The sequence below is a fragment of the Patella vulgata genome, chromosome 7 (genome assembly GCF_932274485.2).
Source record: "Patella vulgata chromosome 7, xgPatVulg1.2, whole genome shotgun sequence".
Classification (NCBI taxonomy): domain Eukaryota; kingdom Metazoa; phylum Mollusca; class Gastropoda; family Patellidae; genus Patella; species Patella vulgata.
In genome coordinates this window covers 37,474,685-37,486,777 of record NC_065885.2, presented here as the reverse complement: position 1 = coordinate 37,486,777, position 12,093 = coordinate 37,474,685, and the positions used below count along the sequence as shown (strand labels likewise).

The following is a 12,093-nucleotide window of genomic DNA, read 5'->3' as shown; positions in this document are numbered from 1 at the left end:
GATTCCGAATCCTACTCCGGGCGCTTTGGTGTAGGCTTAAGGAATTGGACGGGCAGTCATAAATACAGATGAATCCGGGAATAATTTCGTGAAAATATGCAAACGAGGATATATTTTGTTAATCAATTATATCAAGATACACCCTAGTCCAATTATTATGTGACGTGTTGTGTCTGGGTGTCTTGATTTGACTCGGTCACCAATACTTCAAACACGCCGAAGCAGATTACGAGTCTCTGTAATTCCCCCAGCCACATTACTTTTGTCCGTATAGTGAACTATGCATTCCACCAGCCAAATCAGAATCTGAACATTTTTTTCTATTTTACAATCTGTATGTATGGTGATTCAATTGTTTAAGTGGTTCCCACTGAGAGGTAATTTACACAAATCACAAAGATCAGGGGCGGATCCACAATTTTCAGAAAGGGGGGGGGGGTGCTGCCCCAATTGGGAGTGCAAAGCCTGGCCCTTGGTAGGCGGACTGACGGTCAAACAACCAAGTCACCAACCGGCTCGTTTCGGAGTAAATTACGATTTCCAAGCTAAACAACATGAGTTTCGGTACCTACCTACCAGCTGAGGGGTGATCATTGATGCCGCATTCCCTAAAAAAATGGCACCGCGCCAGAGATCATGACATCAAACGAGCGGAATCAAGAATTGACGGAGATTGGTTCATTTTAGCGTCCATGTCACCACATCCAAAATTCACTCAGTCAAATCCCTCAGTGCGTGGATTCACAAACAGCATACATATCGGATATTTTAGGGCATATTTGTCGATGATTTTGTCATAATCGAGATGAATATCTGTGGACAACAAGCAGTACCAATGCGTTAAACCGCCCCCCCCCACCCCATGGTGGAACGATATGACGACTTGACAAACCGCAAAGTCGTGCGCTCAACACTACCACTTGTGGCTGAATAACTGAGAACAGTCCCGATTGTCGCGATATTTTCGTACAACATTTCACACCCTTCATCCCCTAACAGGTCTAACGTTTCTTTGAGCGTCTTTGGGAGTTCGTCTCGGTTTGAACAGTAGCGCCGCCACAATCTGTTCCTGCTGGAAATTGTAAAGAGACGGAAGATTATCATGATAATACATGTACTCTAGTAATTTCATTTCTGTGTGGTGATCCAGATGTTGGAAGTTGGAAGGGAGAAGATAGAGGGCTTGAATCGCATCGTGAGACTTGCCTTTGAAATGATCTTCTAGTTGGGACACAACATTATCAACAAAAGGGATGAAAACAGATCTTCGGAAATATTCTTCTATGGATTCCGCTGGCACATTACTCAGCTAAGTTTGGCGCCCAGTGGCCCTTGGCTTTACAAGCGGCGTCGCGGCAGATTCAGCCATCTTGGAACAAGTCTTGAGTGCCAAGACAAGGGGTATTTCGGGATCCCCAAGCATACCCTTAACATTTCTGGGCAACTGACCCATAATTTTCTAGCGAGAATTTTATACATTGTTAGCTACTTAATGTAGTCCGACAGAACTATGGCTGAACCTGGAAATTGTTCTAGCCTAACATTTAAAACTAATTCAAGAATCTCTTAATGAAACTACATCACATAATTTATCAAACCAAAACTACTTGCAACTTTTTTTTTTATTTTCCAATTTCAACATTTCTTTTTTTCAATTTTCTAAATTTATAATAGTTTTTGTACAGAGCACTCTTTTAAGTCTAGTATATCGTCCTTGTGTGTGACAATCTAGACTAAATTAATAGATATAATTATCCAGTATTAACATTGACTATATATATCTTGATACATTAAAGAGCAGCAGCACCAGAAATAATTTCAATAAGTTCTCTAGTAATGACGGCTTGTCGAGTTCTGTTATAAGTCATCTGTAGTTTGTCAATCATCTCCCCTGAAACAAGATGAAGTTAAACATACATTATGCAAGAGCTAAATCTGTCAATTGCAGGTCTTTCTTTAGGCCTGAAATGTTATCTAAATTATTAATTAGTCATTAATTAACTTATTCAGACCATAATCAACTCTCCATGGCATCGCTAGCCTGCGATATTTACTGGATTAGAACCCGTCTGCTGCTTTTAATTAAATAAAAAAGTGGATAATGGAGACTATGATTTTTACCGCACCACTTTAGTAATGATGATCGAGGCTAGACCCAAAATTCAATCGCTGAATACTTGTTTCAGGGTGGATCAATTTGACTGAAATTTTCAACAAATTCCCTTTACATTATCTAGTTTTTAACTATTATAGTGAAAACTACCAGCTCTTTATCTAATCTCTCATAATGTATCTTTAAGTTGTCAATAATAAAACAAAAATCACAGATATATGAACTACATGTACTTGAAAGAAAGGCATTTTGAATATAACCCTAACCTTTAATATCAATAGAATTAGAAGAAAGCCATGCAAACCATGTAAATACATCCACACAGTAGCTATGTCTCAATGGCAGCTTATCTCAAAACATTGTGACCAAATTTGATATGGATCTAGGATCCATCAAGAAATATAAACTCTATTGTGTGGGCATTTAAAAAAAAAAACAGAAGCAGTTTTGCTGTTAGTTACGATATTGTATTGATTTGCGTCATTTAAATTTTAAATTCATTACAAATTCGCTGCAACGGGATATAAGCCAAAAAATCTCAAGGAATTGTCATTTTAAATCTGAATTTTTTATTTCTTGATGGATGTTGTGGTTGAGCATTTATTATTATTTAGTGTAAAACATACCGGCATTCTTACTGGCTCCCTCCATGGCAGTCATTCTACTGCTCTGTTCACTACAAGCACCTTCCTTTAAACCATAATAAACGAGGCTAGCTAAAGCAAATTCATTGTAGCTTTTTAAAACATCTTCATCTATACTGTCGTACAATGTTAATTTCTCTGCAGTAGCTACAGACTCTTCCGAAAAAATTGGTTGAGCTGTTGTGTTATATGAAACAACACTCCTAAAATAAAAGATATAAACACCGTTTAGAACATTCTCTTTATTTTCACATGAAGAAAATACATGTATACAGTGTTTTTAAAAGCAAGACACATAAAACCAGTAGAGAATGCAGGATAATTTTTTTTTTACTGAAGGGTCCGCCATTTCTTTGAGGTAAAGAACTCAACACATCATTATAATCTATTTGATTTTAAAAATCAGAACGACGACTAACTCGGTGGTGCTAGGTTGTATGGTATAGCACAGTGTCCCTTCCCCTCAATACACCACTGCTTACACATAGTAATGAGCAAACTTCACAACTTTTATATGGACATGTGTATATATATATGTAAGCATATTCGTCTCAAAAATAGTTAAAAATTTAAAATCTATGAACAAAGGAAACAAGCCAACAGCGAAGCTGATGTCCCAAAATAAATAGTTGACAGACAATAATCAATTGCACATTTATCATTTTGAAAACTATTGAGCAATCGAACTGATTATCTATACTTAGTAGTCTAAGCAGAAAATGTTCACAATCAAAATCAGTAAAGGTTTTGAAGTACCTGATAGAGAAACTATACACTAAGTTTCATCACTCTCCATCATTTGGAATAAAAGTCATCTTGTCCCAAAGCATCGACCAATGAAATTGTTTAGCTCTGCTTAGCTTTATCGGAAAATGTTAATCATTCAACTCAGTCAAGATATTCACCTAATGAACATCTACATCAAGTTGAAACACCCTTAGCCAATTAGCCAAGTCTCTGCTTAACCGTAGTGGAAAATACCCATGATCGAACACTGTCAAGGCATTCACTTAATAGACATCTACCCAAAGTTTGAACATTTTACCTCAATTAGTAGAAGTAGAGTTATTGTGTTCCAAAGCCTGCCTGCTTACCCAGAGCAGAAAATGCTCATTATCGAACTTAGTCAAGGTATTGGTAAAAGGAAACTATACACCAGTTAAAGTTATAGTGCCCCAAAGCATCAACCAATCAATTTGCTTATCTTCAATTCCATCAAGGCATTCACATAAAAAGCACCTACACCAAATTTGAACATTCTAGCCCAATTAGAACTAGGAGAGTTATTGTGTCCCAAAAAGTGTGACAGACCCATTTTAATAGTCCCCAGCTTTCTTAGAAAGGTTGGGGACAATTAGAGAAGACAATATCGACTTTTTCATCTGGATCACCAAGCTTTTAGAAAAGCAAACATGATTCAGAATGTCAACTAATTCAAACTTTTAGAAAGAAATTGGTAACTAACATAATGCAGCAATTGAAATGTAATTAACAATGCTTCATACAAAGAGATAAAGTAACCAGAACATCTTGTAAAAAAAAATTAAAAATAAATCTTACTTGAAAACGTTGAAATACATTGTTCCAAAGTCATACTTGTATCCAGATTCCATGATTGTTTTTGCGATGAAACTAGCATCAGCAAATGTGGGTGGAGTTTTACCAACATTGTTAAAAGAATAGAACATATTCTGATTAAACAATCTGAAAAAATAATATACAATATTAGGCATGCCAACTCCCATATTACTAATACCATATAGTAGTCTAGATGAGTATCACAACCGCAGTTTGTTATGAAATGTTTTGCAATGCGTTTCCGATTTAAAACCATGTTGATGTAACAGAATATCTAGATCTACATCTAGTTTCAATTTGTCGCTATTCAAATTATGGTGCATTGCTATTCATGTACGTAGTCAGATTTGTAGTAAGATCACTATAATTTAAAATAGTTATACATAGTCTACAAAGGCGTTTGGGGGGGGGGGGGGGGGAGGGGGGTCAAGAGCATGTGTTTAGATCATGTGGCAGACGGGGGCTCTGTACCAAGGTTGTACATGACAAAGAGTAGAGCCACACTCCCAACCTCCTGGGTTACCTACAGTTTCATTGCACTGCAAAAGGCCCATATGCACAACAAATTACTGCAATAACATTGTAAATGAAATGAAATGAAATGGAGTTCAACGTCCTACTGTTCTGCTCCTAACCTGGGCTAATGAAGACGGGCATAAGCCATACAGTGTGCTATGAGGGAAATTTTGCCCACACAGCGGCACTACAGCCTACTCTTATATCAAATTCCAACTGCCAAGGGATCTTTTACGTGCACGCCAATGTGTACACGGGACCTCGGTTTTGCGTCCCATCCGAATGACTAGACAGCTTTCCTTGTCAGCCCCCCCGTCTTGCATCACTGACAAGGGAGAACCACGCCGGAAAATCTGGATGAACTTTCTCGGCCAATGCAGGGATCGAACACCCGACCTCCAGGCTAGCGAGCGTCTTACCCACTTAGCCACGTGATCCCCACAATAACATTGTACCATATGTTAGTTCCAAAATGTATCAAGCGATCATTAAACACTATTTTCTCTATTTATGTTGTCATATAGCCTTCACAGAAGCTATGTAATGTGTATAACATAGCAGACGACAGCCGTATAAATGTCAGTCGGGCTAAATATTTGCTAGAACTTGTGTAGTATAGAAAATCAGAACTATAAAGACGGAACAAAACAAAATCATAAATCTAATTAGATTTGAATGACCTTTGCAGTATAATTCAATGATCAATCCCACTCTCCAAATTAAATAGGTAACATTTATTGTAGTGATAGTAATCATGGACGGAGTATATACCTTTGTAAAACAAGTTTTGTTTTATCGCCTATACAAACTATCTTAAAGTTAACACCCGGCTTCTTTTCTGCAATTTCTGCTTTAATGGCTTTAACAACATTTGAATGGATACCACCACACAAACCACGGTCAGATGTCATAGACACAATTAAATGGTTGGGTTTACTGTCATCTTGTGTAACCTCTGCCCGATCGTAAAAGGCTAAAATATAGAAAGTTGTATTAAAAAAATCTGCATGTATGAAAATTTATGTATGGTTCTTCTCTATAATAAATAAGATAGTGTATAGAGCCAGGGTTTTTAACTACTTTTATATGTAAACTGTAACTAACAACAGGGGCTATTTTACATGCACTGGTACTGTACAATATCCATTGTCGTTCCTCTATGACAATTGTTGAATTATACCACATTGTAATAGCAAGTGCAGGAGGACCGGACCATACATAATTCATAAACAAACACCCATACGAGAAATTCATAGACACAAGAAGACCCTTTTTATAATAATATACTCACACTGTGTTCCCTTGCCATACGGTCTAGCAGGTCTAAGCTCACGTTCAGCCCGAGCATATTTGGCAGCTGACACCATCTTCATGGACTTTGTAATTTTTTGGATGTTGGTAACAGATTTCAGTCTGATACGAACTGAAGAAAAAAAACAATGAAACAAAAAATTGAATTGTCGATTAAGTTTTGCACATTTGATTAACCAGATTTCAGCCTCTTTATTACTTAAGTTTGATGCGTTTTGGTTAAATTAGACTAGTGTCGTATTTGCTGTACATGGCTGGTGGAAATTAGGACTTATTTGAATTCTTCCTGCCAATCAGATAGTTTCATTCCACCTTCTGGGTTTTTACATCCATGTATGATGATCTAGACATTATTGATTCTGAAATATCCAGAGAGTGCCAAAAATCTTAACAAATGGTTCCATAGATACTTACTGTCCTTCAGTGTAGCCATGCCACGCACGTGGGTGCTGAAACAAAATTAAAAATAATCTAAAGAGGCGTTTTCAATTATATATTAGTTTCATGATGAATTATGATATCAACAGAATATTGTTGATGGGTGTATGATATGTGCCTACATGTACCCGTCTGGTTCTACTGTTGTATTATGCATTAATCATTCTTACCAGTAATTAATTTTAGTCAGACAATACGATCAGCCTAGATAAATATATTTTGTGTAGTTAACCGTTATGTACGCACAATTGTGTGGAATGGATACATGTACCAACATGGTGGATATATCGTACCAAATGATTAAAACAGACTGTGATGTTCAACATTTAACATGCCAGTGCTGGACAATTTTCTGAATGGAAATTGATTTCCAGATAGACACTATCCATGTGCTTTTGCCATAATTGGAATTTTCTAATTCATTCATACTCAGTTACAGCTCCGTTGGAGACAGCTTCATCTTCAGGAGGAGAACGTTGTATTATGTACCAACATCGCAGCTAAACACAAACCCATTACTATTAGATTTATCTCAATGTTTTAAGCTATAATCATCTGACCATCATGGTAATATCCACATCAGACTAATGACCAGTGTAATATGTAATGCTGGAACTAGACCTGTCATAGACCTGGACCAGGGTGATCAAGGCAAGAGGAAAGAAAGTAATCAAGCGTCCACAGATGTATGATCAAAATAACAGATCATACCAGTCAGTACTTTTTTACAGATTGGAACTGTGTGGCCTATCTTCGAATACATGACAACTTGGACCAAAGACCACTCAAACCAGTTGATAGACCACTCTGACAAAAGTCAGAAGAACACTTCGACCAAGACAGAAGACCGCTCGGACCAAGACAGAAGACAACTCGGACCAAAGTTTTGGTTTCAATAATAAAGTGTTGGTTTAATAACTTGAGAATTGTGTTTGTTTTGATTTTACCGGTACATATGTTTTCTTTGTAGCCTACTTACCCATGTTATTATCTCATCATGCAGCACAGAAAAAAAATTTCAATCAACAAAATATCGAGAACTGAGTAGTTATTAATTTGTATACTTGTACGTATGTACTTCTGAAAAGACAATTCTTTGTGCTTACTAAATTTATTGATCTGTACTGTCTTCTATTGCAAGCGTGTTGTGGAATGCATGTCAAAGTTCAGTTTCCATTTTATCATTAAAATTGGTAGGGACTTTGAAGTGAAGTGGGGTTTAACGTCCTATTCTAACTGGGCTAGGTAGGAACTTTCAATAACCATATATGATGTGTCGTGTGAATATTTTCAAATAAATTAATCAGCACAGTATTCCTTTTTTAAACATACATTATGCAAGAGTTAAATCCTCCTATTGCAGGTTTTACTTTAGGTCTGAAATGGTATATAAACTATTAATTAGACATTTATTAACAAATCAACTCAATGGCATCGGATACAGTGGCGGCGCCAGCCGTCGGTGATTGGAGGGGCAAAGCTGGGACAAAGTCCAAGGTTAAGGGGGCAAAGGCACGAGCTTTAACTAGGGGTAGGGGGCCTCCCCCAGAAAATTTTGAAAAACAGGTTGCCAGAAATGCAGCCTGGCAGTATTTCAGGCACTGATCGATGAGGTAAAGTGTCAAACGAACGGACTTGCGAATCACGACGAAGCCCACTCAAGAGCGTCAAAGTAGGGAGTCCTCGCCCAGAAAATTCTGAAAAATAGACTGCCGGAAATGCTGTCTTACAGTATTCTGTCAGGCACCGATCGGCGAGATAAATAGATCTGACCAGATACCGTCCGTCGCCTGATCACTAGTTTATCCGACTAGAGAACAAAATGTAAAACGAACGGACTTGCGAACCTCAATGATTCCCATTGTGAGCGCCAAAGTAGCTAGTCCATTGGGGACCTCGCCAAGAAAATTTTGAAAAATAGACTGTCGGAAATGCTCTACAACATGCAAGTTTATGACTGAGTGGGGATGTGGGATTTATTCACAGTAGAAGGTATTGATTACCGAAACGTATCACAAATACTTTTTAAAATTATTGGGGGGGCAAACAGAGGACAGACCAGATTAATGGGGGGGGGCAAAACGAAAACAAAAACAGCTATTACAAATATATCACACAAATTTTCAACAGTCTTTTAATTATTCATCTGTGTCCGAAAGGTCGTCTGTGTTGAGTCCGAAATGACATGGGACCAAAATGACGTGCTACCCATTCCTAAATATGGAAGTTGACCAATATTTAGAGTGTAATGGCGACAAAAAGGCAACTGGATGGGAGAGGATGTATTTTTTAGCAGCGTGTTGTGTAGCTTATACTGACTTTAGCGAGGTAACCAAGGTCTTATTTTTTCACTAAGATGTTCCTTTACATTGTACAAGCGGTAACACGGATTGACACCCCACCGTTTAGCAGTAAAAAGTTGGCGAGTAAAATTGGCTGGGAAGCGATTTCTGTTTCGACCAGGAATCAATAGGACGGTTACTGAACGTACAGTGTGAGTGTAATGAGACCTAGATTCCGAGCTGAACTAATATTGAGTAAGCTTAATCTTTTAATTTAATTTGGTCCAAGTGATCTTCTGTATCGGACCGGGTGTTGGTCAGAGTGATCTTCTATCTTGGTCAGTGCGACTGGTTCTTCTGTCTTCCGAATGGTCTTTGGTCCGAGTTGGTCTGGTTACTATAAATTTAATGTAGCGTTTATCTAGATTCAATCCCTCGGTGACTATTAAAAAACTGTCACTATGTTAGAATGAATATATTTGAATAATTAAACTAGCATGAGCTAGAGCTACAAATCTGGTTCAACAAATCAAGTGTTGAAGTTGGCAAGGGCATTCATCCCATTCTGAAAAACCGGCTTCAAGGGCACTCACTTTTATGATGGTATAGGGCTATTGACAAAGATGAATATGATTGTAGTTTGATTTTTTTTTAAAAAACGTATTCCCATTTAAAAACATACATCCTCAAAATAAAACAATCTAAATTTGGCCTTAAACCTTACCATGTTGGCGTAAATATCTGCACCGATCGCGAAAACACGGCTTCCATCTTGATATTTTCGGGATCGAGGCTGGTTCATATGCAAGGGAAATAACTCTGATAATAGAAGCTGGAATCAAACTAGTAATTCTCTCCCAATTGACTTCAATGCTAAATTCATGACATTTCTTTGTCTATAACATGTTTTTAAAAATTAAAATTCCGATGATCTCAATCTTTATAACCACAAAGAGCTCAAGAGCTCGTCTGAATAAAAGTATTGAAGGGGGTTGATCGTTTAGATTTTTTGCTAGGCCTGGTTAAAGGAATCTAAGACAGTTACGTCATGGAAATTTAAACACTCTTCTTCGATTTTAGGCCAAAAAGTCAACATTAAATGCTATTCAAACGGGGTGAAAAGAGAGAAATAGAATTACTGTAGATAGATAGTAATTACTATCAAGTCTTCCAAAAAAACCAAAAAAAAACCCCTAAAAAACAACAATACAGTCTTTGGGTAAAAAAACAAAATATTTGTTGTGAAAAGACAATTTATTTTTATCACTAAGATCAAAAATGTTTCATTTTAAAAAACAGTCTCAGGCGGATGCCGCCAACAAAACACTCGAGCCTGCGTGTTCACGTTAGCGTCATGTGACTCATCGTGTCATCTAATATTATTATTTCGGAAAGTATTTGTTAAAGAGAAATGGGTTTAAGGTCCCCCCTTTCTGACCAATTAGGCTAATGAAGGAAACTATGACATATTAGATTTATCTTTCCCTCTTCTTTTTTTATGGCTATTCTTTTAGTTGATGGCTAGTGAGAGTTCCTGACTAAAACAAATAAATACGGATCGAAAGCATACTATAAATATATTTTTCAAAATTCATTTCTTATATGTATACGGTCCTTGATACACCTATCATATTGGCCAAGAGAAATTTAGATTTGGCCTAGACTGGGTACTCAATTTGGCACCAGACCGGGATGAAACCGCATCGGTTATGTATCTGTTTGATTCCTCGTTGCTATAACAACCGAGACTAGATTTGGTATACAAATTGGCACTGCACGCAAAGTAACCCTTAGGAAGTGCAAACGTAACAAAAAAAACCAAAAAAAACCCCAGCGACTGCCAGGCAGGATATGCCCACATTTTGCAAGAGATGGATAGAGAACAAGCTAAAAACAAAAACGATTTTTTGTACAATCAGGGTCATAATCCAGAAAGTTATGGTCTGAAATGCGCAAATATCAAAATGGACTGATATTTTTGGAATATAAAGATATATTTTACGTTTAATCAAAATCGGATAAAAATTGTGACCTCTAGAGAGTCCATAACCTTTGTATTACATACTTGTACACAATTTGCGTACAAAGAGCGGCCATTTTGTCAGGCACTTTCATTTCAATTTTCCAGAAATTCCAATCCAACCTTCATTCTGGTGGAATGGTGATATATCTAAACGGTTTTTAAAATCTGAAAAAAATTGTGACCCCTAGAGAATCCACAACCTAAAAATGTTATACTTCGACCAATCAGGGGCCATAATCCAGGAAGCGCTAGTCAATTCCATTTTGCCACCATAGCAATTTTCGAAAACCAGACAAGCGTCATCGGAACAACCAGTTTTCAAAATTATGTTCATTTTCATTACAACCATTCTCCATTCCATGTGTAGTCAAGTACCATTTATTTGGTAAATCAGCCACTAGGTTTCGTTTGGTTGATATTATATACATTTATTGATTTGCCTTTAGTACTTTCAAAAAATAAAAAAAAATAAAATAAAAAAAACCCCCACAACTCAACCTGAAATACATGTACCCTGTATTGGACAAGATCTAGCCCCTTGTTTATTAATCGCTATAAAAAAAATAAAGACAATGATTTGATGCCATTTAAATCAAATTTCTATATCGATCAATTGTTTGTTGGCAGTTTCCTTGTAGCGAAATGGACGATGTGATCTAATCTTACCAGGATTTATTGTTTTATTTTATCTTCTACAGATTATGCCGAGAGAATCGATGACAGGGCATTAAATACTAATGGATTTTTAAAAAAACTAAATCTGAATATGATGGAAGCTATTGCCGTGTTGTAACGCATTCATCCTCATGGATTTTGACATGTGAACAATAAATTAAATAAAAAGTCAAACGGAACAAAATCAAAAAAAAAAAACCCCAACAGAACAAATAAAGAAACGTCACATGTTCGGCTTACAAATGACCCTGTCTAAACTAGCATTTAATAGAACCCACTGACGTTGACTTCGATTTGATCCTGTGGCAAACAGATATTAGTATAATTCAGATATTGATATTCCGACAATACTTCGTTTATTATTAATTTGCCAAGAGAATATTCCACGTTATTCACGAGTGGGAGTAAATGCACTTCCTTAGTCAAGATGTATTCACGTTTAAAGATGCATTAAGTCATGGAATTCGCCAGTTATGAATTGACCTTTTGCAGTGATTTGATACTGACTGCGAA

The 12,093-nt window shown here is 36.9% G+C and overlaps 1 protein-coding gene across 1 annotated transcript; it reads right to left on the bottom strand.

The window, feature by feature from the left end:
- Nucleotides 1-1,604: 1,604 nt before the first annotated feature.
- LOC126828733 (ATP synthase subunit gamma, mitochondrial) lies at nucleotides 1,605-9,691 on the bottom strand. Its single transcript, XM_050558706.2, has 7 exons — nucleotides 9,607-9,691; nucleotides 6,577-6,611; nucleotides 6,143-6,274; nucleotides 5,623-5,824; nucleotides 4,318-4,461; nucleotides 2,740-2,960; nucleotides 1,605-1,891 (listed from the first exon to the last, which is right to left on the bottom strand). The coding sequence occupies exons 1-7, from the start codon at nucleotides 9,651-9,653 to the stop codon at nucleotides 1,791-1,793; spliced, it is 882 nt and encodes a 293-aa protein (XP_050414663.2). The 5' UTR covers nucleotides 9,654-9,691; the 3' UTR covers nucleotides 1,605-1,790.
- Nucleotides 9,692-12,093: the final 2,402 nt, after the last annotated feature.

Excerpts from the sequence above, each read along its gene's own strand:
- LOC126828733 (XM_050558706.2), bottom strand. The coding sequence starts at position 9,653 with ATGGAAGCCGTGTTTTCGCGATCGGTGCAGATATTTACGCCAACATG. Across the intron at positions 6,275-6,576 it reads CATGGCTACACTGAAGGACA|TTCGTATCAGACTGAAATCT; the intron begins GTAAGTATCTAT and ends TTTTTTCTTCAG. Across the intron at positions 4,462-5,622 it reads ACAAAACTTGTTTTACAAAG|ATTGTTTAATCAGAATATGT; the intron begins GTATATACTCCG and ends TTATTTTTTCAG.